Source organism: Pteropus medius, unplaced genomic scaffold (genome assembly GCF_902729225.1).
Source record: "Pteropus medius unplaced genomic scaffold, Ma_sr-lr_union100, whole genome shotgun sequence".
Classification (NCBI taxonomy): Eukaryota; Metazoa; Chordata; class Mammalia; order Chiroptera; family Pteropodidae; genus Pteropus; species Pteropus medius.
Window position 1 is genome coordinate 9,089,605 of NW_024351730.1, and position 26,125 is coordinate 9,115,729.

Genomic DNA, 26,125 nt, shown 5'->3' on the forward strand with positions numbered 1-26,125 from the left:
AATGATGGGCAGTTTGCATTTTCACGAACCTCTTTCCCGTCAGAGCATGTACCTCCCCTTCCACCACCCCCACCCATCTGGTCTGGCTTCTCCCCGCCCCCCTTACCCCGCCAGTTGTCGAAGTCTGGGGTTGAGACCCAGACCCCTGATTGGTAAGGCAGCATGGCCAGAAGCTTGTATCCCAAATAGAGTGCAGAGTTAGAGGAAACTTTTATTTTGAAGAGGCCAAGGGGGGGGGCTTCATTTCCTGACAGCTATTTACTTAGAGCAAATGATTAGTTTTAGAAGGATGGACTATAACATTGAATCAATTACAAAACGCGGTTTTTGAGCCGATTACAGTTGGAACTAGAGGGAGAGAAACAGAGGAGGGGACTACAGGGGAGGACCGGAGGCCGTGGACACACTTTTTACTCCACATGTAGGATTTTCATTGCGAATTGACATAGGAGAAGGTAAGGGAGAAGAAAAAAAAGATTTTTATTTCTAAGAGAAGTCTCTGTCAGGCCGTTTGGGCTAGAAGTGAAGTAACTTCACTCAAACTTTGAGCGATGAGAAACAAAACAAAACAAAAATAACAAAATTGGAGTTGAATTCCAGTTGTGTGTCCAGAGAGTAATTTATTTTGAATACACTTCGCTTGGAGGGAAGATAGTCGTAGAGTTCGAAAGTCTAGAGATTTAAAAAAACACATTTCCAGACCTATTTTTAAAAGCAGTGTTTTTCTAACAACTCTATGGCCTCCCAAAGAAATTGTTTAGGCTTACATTTTTGAGGTTTCTTTTTGGGTTGGGGGTGGTATTACTGTATCCCGGGACGAACACCAAGTAGTACTGGGAGTGGGGGCAGAGGTGTTTGCCCTCTTTTTGGCAGTGGGTCCTGGAAGGCGACAGGTTTTTAATGAGTATTTTCATTCCTCGCTCGCGGTTTGGCGGGACAACGCTGCAGCGGTGGCGTGGAGTGCGGCTGGAGCACCGGGGTAGGAGGGAGAGAAGAGCGCGGGGTGGGGTGCTGGAGGGGTTGCTGGGAGGGGAGGTGTGAAGGGCTCGGCTGGAGGAGGCCGGATCTTGGGTGCCGGCCGGGTGCACAAGGCGCCCGCCCAGGGCGCGTAATTACTGGACGGCGCTGAGCCGGGTGCGAGCCGGGGCCAGACTCAGCACAACCGTGTCGGCTACAAGACCAGTAGAGGGGGTGCAGACTTGGGGACTTGGGCCAGGGTTTGGCGAGCTCCCCAGCTGTTCGTGGGATCAGTGAAGTGCGAGAGAAAGCGGGCGCCAGCCCCGCAGTGAGCTCGGGTTGCGCGCCCTAGCGCGGGGGTGACGGCGGCGCAGGGGGGCGGGCAAGAGGTCTGGAGTAATGACAAACACATTTGGCTCCGAGTGAAGAAGTCGTCGTCGCCTCGTATTCCAGCAACTGGGATTTGAGGAATTTCGAACTGCGCTCCAAGGGGCCCGCATTGTGCGCTGGGTTCCTCACCCCTACTCGTCTATGCTCGCCTCCTTCCTGGGTGGACTCGTTCCTGCGAAGCCAGGGGCTCTGCTGCTGCCCAGTCCCGGCCGCTGGAAGGAAAGAGGGAAGGTCGCCAGAAAAGTGCTGAACTTCGTGTGAGGAAATTAGGGATGACTTGGAACGGGGAAACTTGGTTCCAGGTAAGACTAGAGGGAGGCCAACAACCCTCATCTTCCTCTGGGCCCTGAGCCCTGGACCTCCCTCGTATGCCCCTTTCCGCTCAGGAATTTGTGGCACTCGCCCCCTGCACTAGCTGGGCGCTCCTTCATCTTCTCCAGTTCCTCCAGTTTCTATTCCGCTCCCAGAGCCAGCCTCCTTGCCCCCTGCGGAGTGGTCTCCTCTCATCCCTCCTTCCTCCGCCGTCTAGCTCCAAGGAAATCGGCGTTTACAAGTGAGATTAACTTCTCCCGGCAGCGCAAGGGGAGCGGGCGGCGTCCACTTGGCTCAGAAACAACTGGGATCAGCGGTTCTGTTCGGAAGGGGTGGTCGCGGCCAGCTCGATCTGAGTACGGCTGCCTGCTGGAGGGGGCCAGACTCCCTGGCCAGGTGTGGAGCTGCCAATGGCCTGGTCAAGCGTCTCAGCCGGGAACGGCTGGCTATCTCTCCCGCAGCCAGAGCGCCCATCCCGCACTTTGCCTCCCCAGACCTGCTAAGATCCCAGGATGTACAGAAACTGCCTGGAAGAACTTGCCACTCATCTCCGAGAGTGAGAGGCAAACCAGGGCTGGAGAGGGAGCGTGGATGGCCCTTATCAGGTCCGGATTGCCCCGTGCCTGGCCGAGCTGCCTGGAAAAGCCCGGGGCTGGGCGGTGTGGGAAATGGCTTTTTGGCTTCGCAGCCGAATTGCTCAACCTTTTGGACCGTCTCGCCTAGCCTCGCCGCAGTCGCTCCCGACCAGAACTAGGCAGCTTTTTAGAACAGGGAGAGGCATCCAGGGCAAACAGACATGACAGTCAGCCGCATAGCTCCCCAGACTAACACTCCAGAGCCCAGCGGGCCCCGGGGCCGCTGGAGGGGAGGAAGGGACGCCCAGGGTAGGCGCACCTCATCTGCTGCCGCGCTTGCTCTGGTTTTTACGCCCACCCCCATCCCCGCCGTCTGACCCACTGGGACTCTGGTGCTGCTGCTTTGCATCCTTCTCTCTCTCTCCTCCCCCTCCTCCCCTCGGTTTCCTCTTTTTCACAATCCTCACCATAAAGGGGACCTTCTTCAGCTCCCCGACAGGTGAGGACAAGACCAGCCTTGCCTTGACGCTCTGGTCAGTCCCTGTTCCGGGGCTCTTGCACAGTCTTGCTTTTGGTTTGACCCAAGAGTAGCTAGACTCCAGGATGGGAGTCCTGAGAGCGAGGGGGAAGGCAGAAGAAGAAGGAGGTGGGGGGAGATACCGGGAAAGAACCCGTAGCTGATCTTCGGCCCTTGCACTAGCCTTAGATAGACCAAGGGGGGTTCGAAGTAGAGCTTCGGCTCCCGCCTCTGGAGCCCAAGTCAGCTTTGCTACAGGGGCGCGGGCTAAGGAAGGGTGAAGGGGGAGGGGCATCAGGCCGGGCTTTCCAGCTGCAAACGCGTCTGGCGCCGAGGCGGACCCGTTTTGCGCCTGGGGATGGGCCATGGGCGGCGCGCAGCGCTGCGACGCGTCCCGGGGACGTGGTGGCCCGCGCCTTACTGCAAACCTCAGCTAGTAGGACTCTCTCTGGCCACTGTGAAGCTGCTTCAGGATTTCGTGTTGCTGATGGGAACGTGACAATTCTGGGGAAAGAGCTAAAAGCCTGCTCGGTGACTGAAAGGTGCGGCTCTCAGTGTCCCTCACGTCCGCTTTTGCGGGGTCTATGCGCAGCATCAGCCGTCAAGGGGGCGACGGAGAGGTCTTGAGGGCTAGCCCCCCGCGCGTAATGCAAGGGTCGGGGGCAAATTGCTTTTGCTCACTGCTCTCTAGTCCGGGCTCAGCCAGTGCTTGCTAGTCTTTTGCTAAAGTGGCTCAGCGGCATTTCCTTTTGTTTAGAACTGAACAGTGAGCCAGGGATCGGTTAGAAAAGTAGAATGAAGAGGATAAAGAAGACCTCGGACTTGGGGCGCTTTCTTCCCTTCCTACTTCAGGCCCCCTTCCCCGCGCAAGGGAGCGAAAGGTGCAGGCGAATGCAAGTGTGCACTGTGCTGCCGCGGCAAAGGCGAGCGTCGGGCAAAGGGGGTGATGGGGGAGGTCCGCCCGCTTCTTAAAAGCGGAGGGGGCGCAGTCTCGGCTCGGGGAGCCTTCTCCGCGAGCAGCTGGCCGTGGCCGTGTCGCTTTCGGGCCCATAGGAGGCGCTGGCGGGCGACTGTAACTCTAAACCCCCGGTCCCTCTCCCTCCACCCCGCCCAGCCCCTCTCCCTCCACCCGGTCCGGCCCCCTCTCAGGTCTCGACCGAAAACAATGCAAACGCCAAGCGTCGTGCCTGGGGCGCAGCGGCCGCTGCAGCGCTGAGGCCGGGAGCGCGGAGGGCGCGGGCGCACAACCCGGGAGCCGGAGGTCGTCGCCACCACCCCCAGGGTGACCGAGCCGCGGAGGGCGTGGAGGCGGTGGAAGGGGGAGCAGCCCGCCCCGTGTACGAGTGGGTGTGGCGGGGCAGGGGCAGGAAAGTGTCAGCGCAGACTCTCCCGGGAGAAGGTGGGCGAACCGCGGTCCCGGCCGCGCTGTCGGGGACCCGGAGCCTGAGCTGCGGACGGGAGAGCGAGCAAGCCAGCGGGTAAGATTTGCGGGGCTGCTGCGCCCTCTGGCGGGTCCCCGGAGCGCAATCCCCTTTTCCGTCAGCCTCCGGCGGTCCGCGCCGCCGCAGCGTCTCAGCGCCCAGCTGAGACCAACGGGGCGCCAGAAAGGCTAACCTGGTCGCCTCTCCCCCTTCTGGAGGCTTCGAATTGAAGTCTCGCAGGCACTGGGTGGGCCTGGGAGGCGCTGGGCGGGCGGGAGGGGGTGGCGGTCCCTGGTTTAGGGATAAGGGTGGGGCGTCGTAATAATCAAATGTGGGGGAAGCGGAGGAAGGCGGAGGTTAAAGGGTCCCGGGCACTGTAGGGGAAGTAGTCGCCGACTTTTGTTTTTCAGCCCCTCGCAAGTTCCCCTGCCGCGCAGCCGGCCTGTTGCTGTTTGTTTGTTTTACTACCCCGCGTCATTGTGCAACGGGAACAGTCGTTTCCAATCAGCCCGCGATCCCCGGGTGCGCGGCCGTCGCGGCCCGGGCTGAGCAGGATAACGAGGGGGTGATAATGGCACGCGAACAGATTGGGCAGCGCGAGGCCGGTAACCGCGTCGCCACCCGCACCCAGTACGGCCCAAGTGGTATACCTCCCCGAGTGGGCGGAAACTCCGAGGTGGAAAGAGCGTTGCCTAAGCAAAACCCTGAACCACCCAGCCTTCTCTCGAGTGACTTTTCCTGCTAAACTTTTGCGGCCTGGGATGGCGTCATTTTCCTGTTTCCCCTGGCCCTACTGCCCCCTCCTGCAGTGGTGATGGTGATGGTGCCGGTCCACTGAATTCTCCTGGGGCGCCACGGAGAGTTAACCATTTTCAGCAGAAGTTTCCCTATTCCTGCTTCCAGCCTACAGGCTTTGAACTGAGGTTACCACGAAACCTAAAAGTACAACCCAAGAAAGGAAGAGATTGGAAGTTAAGATTTGGGACATTTTAGCTCAGAATTTACAGAGGCGTCTGCGACGAACCCCTGGACGCACGTCCTTGGAACAACACTGCCATCTGCTGGCTACACTCGAGAACTGCAGCGACCCTCTGCGGGGAATGGGCTTTGCGAGGATTCTAATCAAGTCGTGGCACGAGGAAGATGCATTTTTGGCCGCGTAGGAGCAAGTGAAAGATGATGATTGCTTTTCTTTTCCTATAAAGCTGCAAGAGTCATTGGGCAGGCAGTATTTATTTTGTAGACCTTGGTGTAATTTTTTGATTTAGTTGTTAATCTTTGGTATTTGTGTCATAAGCAAAATGCTGACCTCCCACATGTGATCATCAGAGCAGAATTTGCATTTCCCTTTATAAGTGAAGCCCTAGTGTCCGGGGCTTGGTGCTCTCCAGCTCAAGTGTACTATTACAGGCTGCTACATCTAAGGTCATCCCACAGGTTTGGTGACAATCAAAAGGAAGTGTCATGTTAGTCTATCATGGTTAAGTATCTGGTGCAGGGAGAGCAGAAAGGTTTATGAGCTCAGATTGTCCCATAAAATGCTTCGATGTAAAAATACTCCAGCCCTCACCCATCACTGGAATGTCTACTGGAGCTCAGGGAGATCAAAACAACAAAGCAGGCTCTGGTGAGGTATAGATCCTGGCCAATACACCCTCTGTGAAGTTGCCACCAGTGTAGACCAGCACTTGGATTGCCTGGGCTGAAGTTATGAGACTGAGTAGAACATTTGTCACAGGGAAAAAACAAGATATGTAATTTTCACAGTTAGAATTAACTTAGGAGGGCTGAAATTAACTAAACCTCGGAAATCTGAATCTTTAAGTCGTCAGTGGCTTTTGGGACTGTGAGAGAGTCTCCTGTGGCCTTTAATCATGCCAGGGTGGGGTGAAATTCAATATTCAGTGGCTCTGCAGTGGGTGCGTTGTGCAGTTGGTGACCGAGAAGCTAGCTCTGTGGCTTTATGAGAATAATGCTTACTTCTGGAAATAGGACCCTCGCATTGCTGTTTACTCTCTAGCTTAGCATATCGCCTTTGGTTGGAGTCACACTCAATGGCTCTTTCCTTCTTTTTGTGAGAAGGAGATGGCATCCTGTTAAAGAGAAAGAATTATGACCGCAGATTTGTTTCTCTGTTTACATGACTGTTTATTGGATCGACTTAAAATAGTCTTGATAGCTACACCAGGCCGGGCTGAGTCTGAGTTCAGATCAGCTTCTCCCCTAGGCAGATGATGCGGGCAAGGCAAGTCATATAACCTTTGGGGCCTGACTTTCTCAGGAAGGAGAAAATGAAGTAGCCACTCTGGTGTGTCCCTCACCTAAAACATCTGAGGAGTCTGCAGAAAGAGTCAATGTGAAAACCGATAGCTGTGGTTTTCAAAGCACTTTCAATTAAACTATATATTTAAATCTTTATAATAATGTAATAAGGCAAGCTGGCAAGTCAGGTGTGATTAGTTACAGTTTACAGAAGAAGAAACTGAGGTTCAGAGAGGTGAACTAAGTGTCATATGGAATCAGAGCCTAGGCAATTTCCATCATGTCTTCTGAGAGAAGGAATGAGAAGGAAAGAGAATGGAGGTGGCGAAGGAGGATCACAAGTCACTCGCCTGAAACTGGACATGTCAAGGATCTCTTGTTTGTTTCTTAACTCGTGGCAAAAGTTTTTGGGTTATGATTAGAGAGGATTGAGATGGAAGTCCAACACATAGTTGGCATGAGAGAAATGATTATGATTTTTTAAAAAAGCTTTGGATGAAATCTGTTGTTCCTCCTTGCATAATGATTTGTTCTTGCTGACTCATAATGTGCTATGTTTCTCTGAATATGTAATGTTAGTTACTTATACGTGCACATCTGACTTCTGGATGAGCTTCAGGAGAGGGGTTACTGATTAAGGATGGGTGTTTTTCCCAGGGTAGAAAAGTGCAGGAAGTAGCAAGACATCTAGAGTCTCACTACAGGGCCACTAGGCAGAGGAGCCTCCATTCTGGTCGTTTTTCATTATCTGCCAATATGGCAAACACTCTGAAATTATTCACGAGTAAATTGTCTGAGTTATAAATGAGTAATGACAGAAAACTTCACAAATCCACCTGAATTTCTAACCAGGGAACTACTCTTATCTGAGAAGGAGTTTGAAATGTGAAGCAAACACATGTTGATTCTCAGTATGCACATCATAATCACTCCTTCCTAGGCTCTGTTTTCATTGCCCACTTTGTATGTCAGTAAGTATCCTACCTGGCAGAAGATCCACAGTATATGGATGCACAGAAGGAAATCTGGTGGGGCCTGGCCAGGGCAATACGCTGCTCAGAGCCTGCCCTGTAGAAGCAGCAAGTCCCTCCCTCTCTTAAGCTGGGGAATGCTTTAAAGATGCTTTGTTGGCAAGCCCTGCTACAGAAATACAGGATATAAATGTGATAAAACCCAAGACAGCAAGCTGGCTCTGGAGAGCTCCTTTGAAGCTCGCTAAGTGGATTATCAGTGGGAGGCTGATATTTATATGTACAAACACACAAGCCCTTACTGCTAATTGAGGTAAATCAGGCTGGCCATCATGGCTCTGGGGCCCGCTGTGCCCGTCACCACAGCAAAGTGGAAATCCTACGTCCCCGGGCACATGCCAGGATCTTCAGAAGCCGTCAGTCAGCCAGCATTGTGCAAATTGCATTTGGGTTCACAGCACTGCAATTGTGCTTCTCTCATGGCGGTGAGCAGAGAGGAAAAGCAGGGCCCTAATTTGCATTAGGAAATTGTTGGGGGCGGGGGAGGAGGTGAAGGTGGGGGGTGGAGACACATAAGGCTGAAACTGTGACCTTCCCTTGAGAGAGACCCATATGGTGGATTGGAGAGAGCATGGTTTTTGCATCACACAGACTTTGTGTTAGAATCCTGGCTTTGTCACCAAACCTCTGAGCCTCAACTGCCACTTCTTAAAATCAAGTATGTCACAGGGTTATAAACAAGTACAGCATATACGTGAGAACTTTGGCTTAGTAAAAATTGGTTTCTCATTCCTGCTTTGCAGAAAACAATGAACATTTTTTTTTTCTGTCCAACTACACTGTTTTCCATTACCAGCATTTCATCCTCCTCCATTTTTCTGGTAGAATTAGTGAAGCAGAAATCTGATTTCTGCAAGTAGATCACCTTGCTACTTTAAAGCAAAAATTCATCGTCAAGCACCAACAAAAACTACTAAGCTATTACCTATTGGGTATTTTCCAACAACAAACCCCCACGACAAACCAAAAACAAACAATTAGAGCTAAATAGACAGAGATTGAATTTCTCCTTTATTCAGGAATCGTGTGCACACATCTTAGTGATGGAACAAATCAAGTCCTGCAATGTCACGGGCCTGTCTACAGTTCCTTTTCATTGCCTTTGGTGACCTCATGTGGGAAGTGCAGGGGGAGATACAATAAAGTGAGTGGGGGTGCACATGAAGAGAAAGATCAAGAAAACGAGTCTTTTCAGAGAGTTGACCAAAATAGACTATTCCCTGCTTTTATCACAGGGTGACCTGGGCCCCTCTCTATTTTTTTCTGTTCCTTAATTTTCTTCCCTCCTTTTTGCCCACTGCTTTCCTTGCTTGTGTATTATGGACATTCAATTTCAATCTCTCTACTTCTTTTACATTCTTCAGATTTTGTTGAAGCAAATCAGAGTCCAGAGCTTGGTTTCTGTAGGTACTGTTATTACCTTAATGTGAAAATGAATCATCAGTCTCTATGGAATTTTATCCTGTGGACTACCGCATCTCGCAAGACCGGGGATTTAGTTACACTTTTCTCTCCTATTTCCTCTTCCTTCTTCACTGCTCCCCCTTCCACACCTGTGCTCTGGGCTTTTGCCCCTTTCTTAGCTTGATCGTGAGTGTGGTAGGTCCTATGAGGATGAGAGCTGGGAGCTCAGGTCTGAGCCTGCTACGGCCTCTGTATCACAGACTGACATTATCCTCTAAGCGATGTTGGTTAGTGAGATTTTCAAAAAGTCTAGAATTGAATGGCTCTTAAAGAATGAGATATTTGTTCTAGCCAAACGTCTTTTCCAGAGATTGCAGAGGAGGTGACGTTCATGTGCTTTCTGTAATGACACAAAGCAACTGGGAACTCATTTTGAGTGAAAACAGCTCAAGTTTGAAAGTTGAGTAAATACATCTGTTTACTTTTTTGTTTTTCATGTTTTTAATTGAAATAGTTTAAAAGGAACGATTCTCCTATCTTGTTAGACACATTCCAAGGCAATAAAGCGAGACAGTTCGGAATTTGAAAACTGCACGCAGTCAAGGGTTTCAGATTCAGATAGCTCCTGCCATGATCTTGGGGCCCTGTCAGGTTATTTGATTCTTTTTTTTCTTAAGCTTCTTACCATTTCAATTGTGAATCTTCAACTGGGATGTTTTTGACTAAAATGATGTTATTGTCATTTTCCATAGCTCAAAGCACAAAGAGAACTAGGCTCATGGGTTACTTCTAAAGGCTAACACCATTTCTGTTTGACTTTTGACTTTTTCAGTTTTCCAGAGCTATGGGGACTTCCCATCCCGCACTCCTGGTCTTAGGCTGTCTCCTTGCAGGTATGGACCCCTGTCTTCTCCAAGTTCGTTATCCCTGGGGGAAGTCTTGTTTCCTGAGTTACGTGTTCTGGGGTGTATTAGCTGTACTCTGTACAAATAGTCCAAAAGAGTGGAGAGAAGTAGAAAATTATAGGACGTTATCTAAAGTGACCACAGACCTTCAGTTCCCTTTGCACTAATTCCATTTCAAAAAGAATATTCTTCGGGGGCAATTTAGTATATGTCAATGCTAGTATTGAAATGTTGTTAGTCTAAATTTACCCACTGTCCTCCTCCTCCTCCTCCTGGGACATGGGTTTCCAGTCAAGGTGGATCAGAGAAATTTAAGAATGTTCAAAAAAATTAATAATGGAAAATTTGTGTCCAGAAAAATCATACCTGTCTTAAGTGGAAGGTGCTTAAATTGCTGGAAACTCTTAGCACCACCTTTTCCCTGGGAATCTAATAGAATATTTGACTCTTGGGAATCTTGCTAACTTTCCCGCCAGGAGGATGCCGTTGGAGCTATTTGTTGAAATATTTATTAGACTTTTCTAAGTTATCATCCAGATATTTATGCATTGCAGATGTTTACCATGAAACCAATGTTTTCCTAGTCTGAGGAATTAACGTAAGCTTATTGGTGTCTTTAGGTCCTATATATACGGATAAAGTAGAATTGAGCAAGATCAGTGATATAGTAGTTCTAAATTCCACTAACTGATGCCATCTACGGGGCAATAGGTGACCCAGATGTGCTTCCAATGTCCATCTTCACGAGCTGCAGGAATCACAGCGGGCACATATTGAAAATGGGTAGACCCCACATTGGGCTTCGTGGGCGGTTAAGAGTCCATATTAAGTCATAATATCTCTGCCATCAGTTTTATAGGCAGGGGACATGAGACTGAAAATTTAAGTTCTAAGATAAACTTAGATTTTTCACTTTTGAGTTACTTATTCTTATTTTTGACTGAAAATCCACATCGCCCTGCTTTGGTTTCTGGGAATCACTAGAGAAGGCATGTCAGAATGTAAGAAAGAGAAGCAGTGCAGTTCTCGAGCACAGACCTGCTATGTGCTTGTTCAGTCAGTCTCCCCGCCCCGTGCTCATCTTCTCTCTTACCAAGGGAAACCTCCGCTGGGAGTGTGGGCGATAAAGAACCCACATGTGCTTGAGCATATGCCATCTTGGGATATTTTATGGTAACACATAAGAATCTGAAATATGGAATTGGAATGAGGTGTCCTCTATCCGTCTAAGTGTCTGGGGGGTGAGTCTGGGGGCTTGGTGCAGCTATTGAAGCCTCTGGAGCATTTGCTGCTCTCAGCAGATGCGGTGGCTGTCATAATGGGGGGCCTTTCATGGGCATCCAGGCTAACGGATTTTCGTGTAGAAATGGTCATTGTTCATATAAGCAGCTACTGTTGCTTCTCTCGGTTCTCTGAGTGAGGCCGTCCCTTCTGACTGCATCCTATTCAGAGCCTGTTCTCTTTCACAGGGCCGAGCCTAATCCTCTGCCAGCTTTCATTACCCTCTATCCTCCCAAACGAAAATGAAAAGGTTGTGCAGCTGAATTCATCCTTTTCTCTGAGATGCTTTGGGGAGAGCGAAGTGAGCTGGCAGTACCCCTTGTTTGACGAGAACTCCAACGTAGAAATCAGAAATGAGGAGAACAACAGTGGCCTTTTTGTGACCGTGCTGGAAGTGGTCAATGCCTCGGCAGCCCACACGGGGCTGTACACTTGCTATTACAACCACACGCAGACAGAAGAAAATGAGATTGAAGGTCGGCGCATTTACATCTACGTGCCAGGTGAGCCGCATGGGTCCCCTGGACCAACCTTGCCATTGTCCTGACTCCTCCGTGTGCCTCATTAGAGATTTTAAAAAATATAAAAGTAATAAATGTTTATTGCAGAAAATTAGGAAAATTCAGGAGAATGCACAGAACGAAGCTGAGATCATTTGTAATGTCATTGTCAAGAAATATTCACTTTTGGAACTATATTGTTTTGAAAATAATTTTTATTGTGGCATTCTTTATTGGTATTATGAAAAAAAAAATCTGAAATGTATTCATTTCTGTTCAGTTCAGTCAAGTTCCACGAATACTTACTGTGCATTTCCCGTGTGTCAGGCATCATGCTAAGTGCTGGGTAGGCCTAATTGCTTATAGTTCAACAGTTGACAAATAACTGCTATTTTTTCAAATTCGATAAAACATATATCTACTCTTGATGAATTCGAAGGGATTTTTTTTTTTTTTAAATTAGAATTTAGGGGCAAAACCCACAGTAATGATGTTATCTGTTGTCCTCTGAGAAGCAGATACCAAGACAGAAGTAAGATAGGATTAAGCATGCAAGCAAGGATTTTATTATGGGAGAGGCCTCTGAGAAAAAGTGGGGAGGGATCCAGCAGAGGCCGGGAGAGCTATCTGGCTGCATGGCAAGTGTGCCCCTAAGTGAAGGATTGAAGGAAAGAAGGTAGAATCTTAGCCTCTAAGGAAGGTCCAGGAGTCCTCCAGCCTACAGACCCCTGGTTTGACACAGTCGCTGGCTGAAGGAGGTGTGGCTTTGGGTTGTGGGTTTCAGAGGCCCTGCAGTTGGAGGAATGTGTGGTGCTTTCTCACAGCAGCCATCCTGATTGACTAGGCTTAGCCATGAGCTGACTACAGGGGATAGGAATTTTAAAAAGCATTTCCTACTTTAAAAACTAAATATTTTTTCTTATTTTGAACAGATTTGATTATTTTCCAGTTTTTAGTAGTTGTTTAAATTTTAATTTTAATTCCTGGCTAATATTTATATGCATCATCAGCATATTCTATTAGGGTATGGACATACTGACATTGTTCATAGTTTAAAGTCATCTTGTAGCTATTATAATGACTAAGGCCAGTGGGGCGACAGCTTCTGGACAAGGTAAAATTCGTACCTAATGAGATTAATGCCAATGGGATAAATTTTTTTGCATATATGTGTAAAGGTGAAATCAATACCTAATATGCCTGCCTTTCATTTTTAAAACACAGACCCAGATGTAGCCTTTGTACCTCTGGGAATGACAGATTATTTAGTCATCGTGGAAGACGATGACTTTGCCATCATACCTTGTAGAACAACCGACCCCGATACTCCGGTAACTTTACTCGGCAGTGATGGGGTGGTCCTCGCCTCCTATGACAGCAGACAGGGCTTTAATGGAACCTTCACCGTTGGGCTCTATATCTGCGAGGCCACCGTCAGAGGGAGGAAGTTCCAGACCATTCCATTTAATGTTTATGCTTTAAAAGGTACGTGTACCCTCTATCTACATCTTTAAATAAGAGTTCCAGGCAAAGTCATCAGAGGCATATAGAATTTTAAAACAAAATCATCATCCCCAGTGATGGAGAGCCTGGATTCTGCTGTGGGGATTTAGTGCCCCCCGTTTCCCATGCAACGTCAGGCTGACCTCTGCGGCTATAATAATACGAAGCTTAGCCTTCCTGAAGGTAAAAGCTTTCTTACCCCTGTGAGATTTCGTGTTTCATCAGTTCACTTCGAAATACTGTAAGGAATTCTTTTATTGTATAAGCCTCTTACTGTTTTACCCACATTCCTGACTACAGAGGCCCTAAAAACAAACACACACCTGGGGGGTGGGGTGAATGCCTACATTAATTTTAGTAACTAAAGAAAAGTGATTTTGATTTTGAGAAAAGCTTATTGCCACAGACTTCATCCCTTTGACGTGAGTGGTTAATGAGAGTGGGAAAGTGTAATACATGTTTGGGTCAATGATTTCTTGCACACTTACATGTAGGTATGGCAGCAGCAAAAATGTGCCATTTTACTCTTATCAAGGGCTTGTTTTATGCCAGGCACTGTGCTAGGTTCTGGAAAAGTGCTGAGAATATTTGGGGAGCAGAGTGGGAAAGAAGAGGAGAACGAATGATGGGTGGGAGCTAAGTGCCTAGAGGAGTCTGGTCAGTAAAGGTTGGTTGATTAAATGAATAAATATGTCAAGAAAAGTGATTGCAAAAGTCTGCCGTCACACATGTTCAGGAATGGAGTGTTCTGTTTAATTGGAATTTATTTTCACTATTTTTACCCTGTCTAAATAGGTGCGTATGTTATTTTGTATTATAGCTATCTGCCATATTATGTATGCCAACTCAAAATCAGAGCTTTGGAGATTTAAAAAAAAATTTTTTTTTGAGGGGGATTGTGTTGTTGTTGTTGTTGTTTAAAATTGTGTTTTCAATGGAGAAATACATCATCTATTTACAAAATAGCTCTTGAAAAATACAAAGAGTACAGAAAATTTTGTTTTGATCAAAGTGATTTTCAAATTGCTTTTCAAGGTTTTCTTAAAAAAACAAACAAACACCCAAACCTTATAGGATCTCAATTATACCATGGATATTTAGGTCCTTGTGTTTGTTCTTTTTTCAAATAGCAACATCAGAACTTGATCTAGAAATGGAAGCTCCTAAAACTGTGTATAAGTCAGGAGAAACGGTTGTGGTCACCTGTGCCGTCTTTAACAACGAGGTGGTTGACCTTCAGTGGACTTATCCTGGAGAAGTGGTAGGTACCCTCAAGGCTCCCGGCAGTATGGAGCAGGGCACAGCAGAGCACAGGAGACCTGTCACCTCATCTTCCCATCTCCACAATGGACACATTTGGCTAGATGACTTTATGGCTCTTTGAGCAGTGGGAGAGTTTGAGATGACGATAGCTGGACCAGGACGTTCAGCATGTATCAGGATGGTACACTGAGACTTCTTGTTCATAAGTCAGAAAGAAATAGGAGGAGTCTATGGTTGCAAGATAACAACTAAAAAATTAGAAAAGCAAAAAATGAATGCTAATTTCCGAGACAGTCATTAATTCTTATTTCTTGGTTCCCAGGCCTTTGGGTTTTGAGGCATCTGATAATGTTGATCGCCTGCCTCCCTTCCATTTCTGCTTTGTTGCCCGCCACCCAGGACACTGTTCTGCCTCCTACCTGCCTGGTCTGTCTTTGCATGGCTCACTTTCAGTGAACAGGCATCACTTGACTCATTCAGCAAAGATTTAGTGATGTTTGCTAAATCCCAAGCAGTCTGCTAGAAGCCAGCCCATGCACAAAAGGAAGAGGAAGGGAGAGGTGGAGTTGGAAGTGGGGAAGGGGGACCTCTGTGCCACTTCTGGTCACTGGGAATTTATACACAGTGTTTCGCTTATGCTAGTGCATTGTGGTTAAGTGTGTGAGAGAACTGAATATAAAAGGTGGTGACAGTCCAATGCAGAAATGATTAACAGTGCTTAGCATAGCAGCCTCAGGGAAGACAAAAAACATCTATATATTTTTCCTGTTACTCCTGATATACAAATGTCTGCTTTCTGCTCTTTTTGGCATTTGATAGCTTTGCCGATGCTCTTCCTTTCTCTCTGGGGCATCTGACTGGAAGTTAGGCACTTTGACATATTGCCTTATAAGCCTCATGCATAGTCCAGTAGGTGTACATCTTCCCTGAAATATGAAGCTAGTTGTTTTTTCTCTTCGTAGTTGGTTGCCTTTAATCCTTAAAACAAAATTTATTTTTATTTATTATAGGAAGGTATTTTTCCCCCAAACCAAAGTACATGGTATTTGGTCCAAAAATATAAAAGTATATATAATCGATTTTTTTTCTGGTAATAAAAGTAATGCAGGTGTATTATTGAAACTTTACAAAATACACAGAAACAGGAAAAGCCACTTCCCAGAGCATTACTGTTAATATTTTAGGGAGATAAATCCTTTAGATACTTTGTATACATAGATAAATGTTCAATAATTAATAGGTATTATACTTTAAATAGTACTTTATGTCCTTTCTCCTTTGGCAATATAGCACAAACACCTTACTATGTCGTTAAATGTCCTTTTAAAACATGATTTTCTAAGGAGCTAGCTTAAATTTTTTTTTAAATCACATTCTATTTTTTAGAGCAGTTTAGGTTCACAGCAAAATTGGGTGGCATGTATCGAGATTTCCATGCTGCCACACGTGCACAGCCTCCCCATTATCGCCACCCCCCCAGGGTAGCACAGTTGTTACAATCGATGAACCTGTGTTGTCACAGCATTGTCACTCACAGTCCATAGTTTACGTGTGGGTTTGTCCCCAGGAGCCAGCTTGTTAAAGTCCGTTTTCTCTCTCTGCTGCTGTAGAGGGGCAAAGGCGTCACGACGCTGGAGGAAACCAAGGTCCCCTTCATCAAGCTGGTGTACACACTGAGGGTCCCTGGGGCCACAGTGAAAGACAGTGGAGAGTACGGATGTGCCGCCCGCCAGGCCACCAGGGAGGTCAAAGAAATGAAGAAAGTCACCATTTCTGTCCATGGTACATTCTACTTTCTAAAATGACAGCCGTCCGATCTGCGTGGATCCACTGTGCGGTAATCATATTTAATGAAAACTCTTCCCTGTGCAGAGAAAGGGTTCATTGAAATCAAACCCAACTTCAGCCAGTTGGAGGCTGTCAACCTGCATGAAGTCAAACATTTCGTGGTGGACGTGCAGGCCTACCCCCCTCCCAGGATATCCTGGCTGAAAGACAACCTGACTCTGATTGAAAACCTCACCGAGATCACCACTGACATAGAAAAGATTCAGGAAATAAGGTAAAAAAAACACCCTTCCCAAGTCTGCTTTTTTTTTTTCTCGTGTGTCCCTAGATAGACTGAGGTTTGTGCATGTCTTACAACCCAAACCTAGAGTCAATCTAGAAAATTTAGCAACCCGAGTTAAGAGATACTTAAAATCAAGTACCCTTAATTATAACATTGCAACGTGGTAATAGTATGTTGGTAAGTATTTAATGATAAAATAATAAGAAGGAAGAACTGAAAAGCTCTGCCTCCAATAAAAGATAGGTTCCTGGATCTGGTGAGGAGTGAAGGAAAAAAAGTAAAATTGGACCTACTTGGATTGAATATATTTCTTGATGCCCATCATTCATATTGCAAGCAGACATGTATGGTGATTCTGGCTGAGCTGGGCGTGGTGGCGAGCGCCCACAGTCCCAGCGATTCGGGAGGCTGAGGCAGGAGGATCGCCAGAGCCCAGGAGTTCTGGGCCGCAGTGCGCTATGCCAATCGATCGGTGTCCGCACTAAGTTCGGCATCAATATGGTGACCTCCCGGGAAGCTCCAGGAGGCCATCATGTTGCCTAAGGTGGAATGAACCAGTCAGGTTGGAAACAGAGCAGGTCAAAACGCCCATGCTGATCCATTGGAAGACAGTTATCACATAAGCTGACATGAAACAAATCATCGTTGAGTTAATTTGAAACACATTTGTCTCAGTGAGGAAATAAGAATAGAGCCTGGTTAAATTTGGTTAGGAGAAAATGAACAATGAAGAGTTTGGAGAGCTGCCCTCTGTTGAGAGAGGAAGGTCACATCTATTAACTGGTGGTGGTGTTTTGGGTAAGTCATCTCACAGCTTCAGTTTCCTCATCTACAATGTAAGATAATAATATCTGTGTCCTTCAAAGCAAGGGATCGGATCAGATGATATTTGAGGTCTCTTGCAATTTTAAGCTCTGATTAGAATTCAGGAGCGGAAGGTGCACCCCGAAGGGCCCAGCTAATGCAGCCCTGCCCCCTCGTCAGAAGCCATCTCAGAGACAAAAGCCAGTTCTCTGCTTCAAGCCACCAGGGGAGAGGAGATAGAACCTCTCTCATCAGTTCACTTAATCTCAGGATTCGCTTTCTTCTTTCTGAACCTAAATTCCATGTGTAATTGAGAAACAGCATCTTAGAAAGTGAAATTTATGACCTCTGTAGCTGGCGATGGAAAAAGAAGTAGAATACTGAATTGTGATGACATGAAATAAAGGTGCACAAAGAGGTGGGAAGTGCTGAACCTTCTACCAGGTTATGAAGCCAGGAGGACTAGGGTAACCCTGGCAGGGCCAATGCGTCAAACACATGTGCGAGCACTATCTGCAAGTGATGATCAATAGCAAATCAAGACAAAGCTCGCCAGCTGAGTGGTTCAGGAAAGCTGCCCGTTAGAGGGATTCGAGAGTTCCTTTAGCACGTATTCTTCGCCTTCCAATTATGAGTCAGAGAACACATGATGCACGCGATGGATGGGGTATCTGGCTTCCTGGAGCTCAGAACTAGTGGATCCATCAGCTTTCTTGGCTGAACAAGTATAGAAGAGGAAGGACAGAAGACCGTTTGGTAATCAGCAGCCAGATGTGCCTTAGGGTTCTCTCTGTGGAAACCCAGTCCTGGAGCATGTCCAGTACGGTGCAGCCACACATGCTCACATCACAGGTCCTAGTGACTGGCATCTGGGGCTAGAAGGCTCTGTGTTTGGAGGGAACTTTTGAGCTTATGAAATGCTTTCACACATGTAATTGCATTTAATCCATTCTCTCAATGACGCTAAGTTATGCATACAATTATTCTATGCTGCACATGAGGAAACTGAGGCATGGAGAATTTCAGTAATGCCCAAGGTCTGCTCACTCCATGACCAGTGCTCTTCTCCACTCTGGTTGCTTTTCCATCCTGTGATGTTTTACGTAGAAGGACAATCAAATGGGCAAATACTATATTGATGTACACGCATACACACGTGTCCATGTACACACATGGCCAAATGTCATTTGTAATATGTGTAAGAAATTTGGAGGAGAAACTTCTCTTTTATAAAGCATGAAGAAATATATTTTTCTAAATTTTTTTTAAAATTATTTTTTAAAATTTTGTCTTTAAAAACATTCAAACATAAAGAAGGTGCATTGTAAGAAGCTTCATTCTGTCCCTGTCCCCATCTCTCCAGTTCCCCTCCTCCCCACCCCCAGGGAAACATTTTCATTAGTTTCATTAGATTCTTGTGAAACCTCCAGAGTTTCTTTAAGCAAATCAAGCAAGTGGAATGTTATATCCTGACGACCTCTTCGTGTCAATATGTAGAGAGTGCCTCATTCTTCCAACAGTATTCCATTGTTTGGCTCAGCTACCTAAATGATAGGTATTTAGGGGAAGCAAGTATTTTTCAAAAAGGTAAAAATCAAAGTTTTTTTTTTTTTTTTAAAGAAACATTGTTTAAATGTATTTATTCGCATTCAGAAATCAGGCCTTACCAGAGCTGATTGCTCTTGGAGCCACATAAGTCATTGCTCATCTCAAAATGTCTGGCCCTCCCTCTGCTTAAGAATTAAGCACCTACATATATGAAAAGATGCTCAACTTCTCTAGCTATTAGAGAAACGCAAATCAAAACCACAATGAGATACCACCTCACACTTGTAAGAATGGCTGTTATCAACAAGACAAGTAATAAGTGTTGGAGAGGTTGCGGGAGAAAAGGAACCCTCATACACTGCTGGTGGGAATGTAATTGCTGCAGCCACTATGGAAAACAGAATGGAGGTTTCTCAAAAATTAAGAACAGAATTATCACGTGGCCCAGCAATTCCACTTCTGGGTATCTACCCCCAAAATTTGACAACATTTATCTGTAAAGATAAATGCATTCTGATGTTCATTGCAATTTTATTCATGGCAGCCGAGACATGGCAACAACTGAAGTGTCCTTTGATAGATGATTGGATAAAGAAGCTGTGGTACATATATACAATGGAATATTACTCAGCCATAAGAAAAGACGAAATATTGTCATTTGCAACAACATGGATGGATCTTGAGATTTCACTCATGTGAGATACAAAACTGAAAGCAACAAATGAACAAGACAAACAAAAACTCAGACACAGAAAACAGTTTAGTAGTTACCAGAGGGAAAGGGGGGAGGAGAAGGGGGAAGTAGATAAGGATAAAGGGAGTCAAATATATGGTGATGGATGGAGATTTAACTGTGGGCGGTGAATACACAATGCAATATACAGGTGATATGTAATTGAATCGTATACTTGAAACCTATACAATTTTATTAACCAATGTCACCCCCATAAATTTAATTTAAAAAAAAAAAGTATTAAGCATTTACAACTCAGACCTTCAACATGTAGAAAGTGTAACAGAAAATTTCAGAAAAGCAACGAAGAGATATTTTTGTTTTTTATAAAAATAAAATTTAAATTGAACATGGTAATTGCTGAAGTGATTGAAATTTTTTTGGCTTCTACTTGCTGAAACAAAATCCTTTTCTTTTAAGGTATCGAAGCAAATTAAAGCTGATTCGTGCTAAGGAAGAAGACAGTGGCCATTATACTATTATAGTTCAAAATGAAGATGATGCGAAGAGCTATACTTTTGAACTCTTAACTCAAGGTGTGTAAGGGCAGGCAGTCTGATAATGCTTGCTCCATGAACGAGTGAATGAGCATCTCCCGAGGAGAGCCTGGCACTTTTCTCCCAAGTTGTGGAGGGAAGAGCAACACTTTTAGAGGAGAAGCAGGGACTGTAGATGTCACGTATCAGAGATAGCTTCTTTAGACTTAATTCACACAATTTTGGGAGGTCCCAGGCTACTCTGGAACAGTCTGACTGGGAATTCCTCAGCTCCAACAGCTTCCTTACCACTTGCTTCTCAATCTGGCACCTATAGTTCTGGAAAGAGTGAAATGATACTTTTTGGTCCAGATGTCTTTAGAGTGTTCCAGAGTTTTGGCCTTTTTGCTTAGCTTCCCTTGTAGCCATCGTTCAGTGTGGCCTTTAAGAAGGGAATGCTCAAGTCTGTTTATATTCAGATTCAGCGCCTATTCATTGAGTACTTACCGTGTGCCAGGTACTGTCTTAGGTGGGCTCATTAGACTCTCACAGTAAACCTATGATACGGCATTAGCATATTTCTAAATCGTTTGATCACAGATTAAAAAACCTTTAAAAACTAACAATATGCCACAGATGCACTTTGGTAAGTGCTGCTTTAGATTATACTTTAGTTGAATCCATTAGTTGAATCCCAAGCCATATTAATTTTAAGAGCCTTTTTGACTTTCAAGCCAAATAACCATGGGGGCTTTTTGCTTTCCTAACTCCAGATTTAAAATACCATAGGACACAAATCCCAAACAATGAAACCGTGAAAATGCTCTTAACCAAGTGCGTCTGTGCAAACTGGGATGTTATTATGCTAGCAACTGGTTCCAGCCCCATCTCAGGCGGTTCCTCGATTTGTAGGTTCGAATGCCCTGTGGGCAAGTTCTGATCTCATGTTCCACTTTGTAGTTCCCAGAAGTTCTGGGTCACAAACCATTCAGTTATGATTTCTTTCCACCTCTTACAGTTCCCTCATCTATTCTGGACTTGGTCGACGATCACCATGGCGCTACAGGGGGACAGACTGTGAGATGCACAGCTGAAGGGACACCTCTTCCTGATATTGAATGGATGATTTGCAAGGATATTAAGAAGTATGGAAACCAGATGTTCTTTTTTCATTTGTGGTCAGAATTTTTCTTTCTTGTTGCAAAGGATCTTCAATGTATTTTATTTGTTTTGCTGGCCCGTTTTTGTATTTGTGATTCTTATTCAGCCTGTCTCATAAACTACACGTTAGGATTCTGAACATGGACCTTATGTGTGTGTGTGTACACACACTTGTGTGTTCATGAATAGCTGTAAGGAGAAGGTCCATGGTTTACATCAGATTCTCAAAGAGTCTGTAATCTGAGAAGAAGATGAATTTTAAGAACTATTACTATAAGAGGATTTTTACTAGCTTGGCCTACATTATCACCTCACAATTCTTATATGGTAAACTTTATTTGGTGGCTAGACTGGCATGTGAACATAAATAAAAGTACTGCCCACGTGACTGCTCACTACTTAATTTGCCTACCTGCTGTTTGGTGGGAGTTAGCTCACCAGTTCCTCCTTCACCCTCCACCCCTGTTCCTTAGCCTTCTCAAATGGGCAAATGAGTGACATGGTCACACTTCTGCCTGTGGCGACTGGCTGTGTTCAAAAGCCTCAGTTGCTCCTCCTTAAGGCTGAGACTCCTAGATCTGCACTCTCTTAGGGCCAAGGGACTGGTCTTGGACCTTAACTGGAGCTGGAATCTAGGTTCCATAACTCAGCCAGGAGGTCACTCCAACCCCAGGGACACCTTAGGAGCTCTTCACAATGTAGATGGAGAGAAGGGAGGCTGCCAGGCCTTTTTGAAGGAGGGCGAAATTGGGACATTCTTGGACTCAAATTGTTCAGTTTACTCCTGGGTTTGAGGCTTGGGATTGGCAGTTATATTTCATTGATCGTGTTTATTTCTGTCTTGCCTTCATGAATAGTTAACTTTCAATTATCCACATATAAGTTATTTTCTATTGGGTGTGTGCAAATCAATGTTAATGTTAATATGTTTGTAAAATAAAAAAATCAATCTGTCGCCCCAGCTCCAAATGTAGACGAGGTAAGAATGGCATGTTATCTTAGATAATTCTCACTGCTCCACTCACCTCCATTACTGCTGATGATTGGCTTTGTATTTATGTACTTTTTCTCCCTCCAGATGTAATAATGAGACTTCATGGACGATTTTGGCCAACAACATCTCAAACATCGTCACGGAGGTCCACCTCCGGGACAGGAGTACGGTGGAGGGCCGGGTGACGTTCGCCAAAGTGGAGGAGACTATTGCGGTTCGATGTCTGGCTAAGAATCTTCTTGGGGCTGAGAACCGAGAGCTGAAGCTGGTGGCTCCCAGTGAGTTGTTCATAAGTCAGGACAACTTTAAATCATCAGCCGATATATGACATATTATTGAAGTGTACACTTGAAACTTATTTGATTTTATTAACCAATGTCACCCCAATAATTTTAATAAAAAATGGCTAAAAATACGAATAAATAAATAAATAAAATAAAATAAAATAAAATAAAATAAATTAAAATACAAACCCTCAAAAAAAATCATCAGCTGAGCTCTTTCTCCCTCAGGTGGAACTTTGACTCCAGGAACGAAGGTCCCAAGGCAGAAATTCAGCTCTGAACACTCTTACAGGGCCTTCTCAGGGCATTTGTGTGGAAGCCCTTTCTTTCAGATTCAGATACAGGACTGAACCTTGCAGAGGCGCCCTTGGCATTTCACATATCTAACGATATCACTACCCAGTCTCTTGAGTCTGAGTGTGGGAATGGAAGGAGAAAGAAGTATCATTTGCCTTGTTGCTCCTCACAACAGTTGAGACAGGTTGAATTCTTTAAAAAAATTAACGAAGCCAAAAGCAACATAAACAAAATGCAACCTTTCAAAATAAACTGAACTTAAATTTCTGAAATTATAGTAATTATCAATCTCATTTATCAGTCTTTATATCCCAATTCACATTCTGTCCAGGAGGTTAATGTTGGAGCACCTTTCGAGAGAGTATTGCATTCCCCCGGTTGAATTTTGTCCCATTCTCTTCAAAGGGAGGAGCTGGAGTAGTCTCATGTATAGATAATTGCCCATCCACAAAATGATCCAGGCAGCCCTCATGCTTCTCCACCAGCAATGAGAGATTTCTGGCCCAGAAACAGGCACACTGACTTTCTGCCCTCTGCATGTTCATGCAAATTCTCCATCATGCCTTTCTCTTTCTCTTCCAGCTCTGCGTTCTGAACTCACGGTGGCAGCCGCAGTCCTGGTGCTCTTGGTGATTGTGATCATCTCACTGATTGTCCTGGTTGTCATTTGGAAACAGGTAGATATTTTTCTCAACTAAAAATTTCGAAGCTGGTAAGAACAAGAAGAATAGCAACCTAGTTCAGTGCTTGGCACATACAAGGAGCTCAGTAGTTACGTGTTGAATGAATGTTTTGAATCCTACTGTGTCCAGTCACTTTGCTGCTGCAGTTAAGCTTTGGTGCCTTTGGACTTGGTAATTCACCAGTTACCTGTCCTGGTCATTTATAGAAACCGAGGTATGAAATTCGCTGGAGGGTCATTGAATCAATCAGCCCCGATGGACATGAATATATTTATGTGGACCCGATGCAGCTGCCTTATGACTCGAGATGGGAGTTTCCAAGAGATGGACTAGTGCTGGGTAAGCTCCTACTGGGGTGACCTCCCAAGACTCCCTTTCGATTTGTATATAACTGGACTCTTTACAGGCCCATGGAAGAATGAGGGGTCTGAGCTTGTGCTTTAAGAGTTAGGCAATAGAAATTGGCTTTCAGGAATATATATTTTTTTGTCTTGAAAATGAGTTAATTAGATCAGTAGTGATTTTTTAAAATAGCAAATTATGGTTAAAGAACATTTTATAAAAAGAGAAGAGAATATGAGGAGACGTGCCAGAGATACCCATCAAAATGGCTTTGCTTTGGATATGACACAAGTTGAAAATGAACTGAATTTCTGTGACTAAAAGGAAACAGATGAGAAATGAATGAGGACAACCACAAAATATATTTTGACCTAGTACATTCTGAGGTTGTAGTAGATACTTCTTTAGAATATACATATTTAGAATATAAAACTATAGGTACATTTTAAAAAGCAAAACATGTAAGAATAATCAAGTCAGTTTAGCACGAACTTTTCAAATATTTCAATCTTGGGCTGAGACCAAATACATGAAGCTTTAGTCCAGGGCATTTTCTAAAAAATCACATTCTGAATGAATGAAAACAGGACAAAGGAATGAAAGTTAGACCTAGATTGTGTCACCATGTTTTTTCTAATGGTATGTACTTTGGAGAATGCCAAAGGTAGTTTTTAATTATCAACTTGTCTGATTCCAAAATACAATGGGATTGGGACTTAGAGAGTTGCTTAACTTGAATTCAAACAAGACATTCCAGATACTCTCAATTTCAAGTACTTATACCTGAGAACTAAACTTTCTTTATTATATATCCCCACCCTTTTTACAAAAAGGGACAAAGACCTGAGGGAAGTTAAAAAGCAATAAAATATGGGGAAAAGGGCAACATCCCTAACCTGCCAGGGGCACTTCTGGGCTCTGTTTGCTCTGATGTATTCCCAGTTGCTGGGGAAGCAGTGCCTCTCCAGGTGCAGCTTCCAGCAGTGCAGACATGCGGTCAGAGGCAGTGCTCTTAGTGTCCTTTAGGAGCTGTCCTTGCCCAACTTGGCTCTACGTGGTGAGACTGACCACTCTGGGAAAGGTCCCTTTTTAGACCATGAGCTTTTTAAGAGGAGAGATGACAGCTTGCATTCCTTTTTGTACCTCCCAACATGCAGCCAAATATGTTCCCTGGGCAGCTTTAGCCTGTGCAATTCTTGGTCTTCAAGAGAAACAGGCAGCAAAGGGACTAGCCTGAAATTTACTTCATCACTCACTAGTGTCAAGGACATCTTGAATACTTAAGTATTTCCAGTGGATAAGGACTTATTGATGCAAAAGATGCCTATGTTTGCATATGGAAAACAGAAGGGCAGAGGACCAGGGGATTTGGGCGAGAGCCACAGAAAGCAAGTGCTACGGAGCCTGAGCATAGTCTGGCCCAGCATGGGAGCTGGTAGACAGAATGCTCCCACCAGGGAGTGCTGCACCCTCCTTTCTCCCGTCTGTGTTTTCCTTTCCTTTGCAAATGTTATTTGACAAAGGCAATTATACTAATTTCCTTCCGAGTGGCCTCAATTCTGGCTTTGACATGATGTCTTGGAGGAATCATTATGCTTACAGGAAAAACACCACCCAACTGTGCACCCATGAGCACTGTCTGTGGTAAATAAAGCCGATGAGACGCCTGATGTCTCTGTGTGTTAATAGTTCTGGTTGTCCACAGGTCGTATCCTGGGATCTGGTGCATTTGGGAAAGTGGTTGAAGGAACTGCCTATGGATTAAGCCGGTCCCAACCTGTCATGAAAGTGGCAGTAAAGATGCTTAAACGTAAGTTTCCCTTCCTGGGGATTTTTTGAGCATGGAGATATTAACTGAATTGCTCAAAATCACAGAGCTAGTAAATGCCAAAACTAGGACTAAACCTCGGTTCTTTAGACTTTAGGTTTTATATGTATTTAGACCCTTTTGTCGATTAGATATATTTACATTGTTTTTATTGCCTGTATGTTGGAAAATCAAGAGTGATTTTTAGTTACTTTTTTTTTTAACTGTAAAGACTAAGGATGTTATTAAGGTCTAAATCGAACCACTATCTATTTCTATTTTAGACTCTTGGTAAATAAGATAATATCTGATCACAGGATTAGCCATGTTTTTAGCTTTTTTGGGGAAGTCGGTAGCTCAGTTGAAATGATAGGTGATTTATTTCTTCAACAGCCACAGCCAGATCCAGTGAAAAACAAGCTCTCATGTCTGAACTGAAGATAATGACTCACCTGGGGCCGCATTTAAACATTGTAAACTTGCTGGGAGCCTGTACCAAGTCAGGTAGGCTTACTGACCTGGGAGGGAGGATTTTCATAGAACACATACCTTTGTAAAAACTGTCAAACCGGCTTTTTAATTCTCCGTTCTGTAAACATGCCAA

General features: G+C 45.0%; 1 protein-coding gene across 5 annotated transcripts in view; it reads left to right on the forward strand.

The window, feature by feature from the left end:
* The first annotated feature begins 250 nt into the window (after positions 1–250).
* The window catches only part of PDGFRA (platelet derived growth factor receptor alpha), a 43,973-nt gene continuing 18,098 nt past the window's right edge, over positions 251–26,125 (forward strand). The window contains exons 1-14 of one of the 5 annotated variants that reach the window (XM_039845196.1): positions 251–455; positions 9,702–9,762; positions 11,244–11,558; positions 12,780–13,040; positions 14,189–14,319; positions 15,932–16,103; positions 16,194–16,383; positions 19,898–20,013; positions 20,972–21,098; positions 22,193–22,386; positions 23,272–23,366; positions 23,579–23,711; positions 25,420–25,524; positions 25,915–26,025. In XM_039845196.1, the coding sequence (XP_039701130.1) occupies positions 9,714–9,762; positions 11,244–11,558; positions 12,780–13,040; positions 14,189–14,319; positions 15,932–16,103; positions 16,194–16,383; positions 19,898–20,013; positions 20,972–21,098; positions 22,193–22,386; positions 23,272–23,366; positions 23,579–23,711; positions 25,420–25,524; positions 25,915–26,025 (1,999 nt within the window). In that variant the 5' untranslated portion in view covers positions 251–455; positions 9,702–9,713. Of the gene's footprint in view, positions 456–1,067; positions 1,650–1,714; positions 1,901–3,156; positions 3,294–4,096; positions 4,230–9,701; positions 9,763–11,243; positions 11,559–12,779; positions 13,041–14,188; positions 14,320–15,931; positions 16,104–16,193; positions 16,384–19,897; positions 20,014–20,971; positions 21,099–22,192; positions 22,387–23,271; positions 23,367–23,578; positions 23,712–25,419; positions 25,525–25,914; positions 26,026–26,125 lie in introns of those variants that run through there. The other 4 variants (XM_039845195.1, XM_039845199.1, XM_039845198.1 and 1 more) reach the window with 4 other exon arrangements.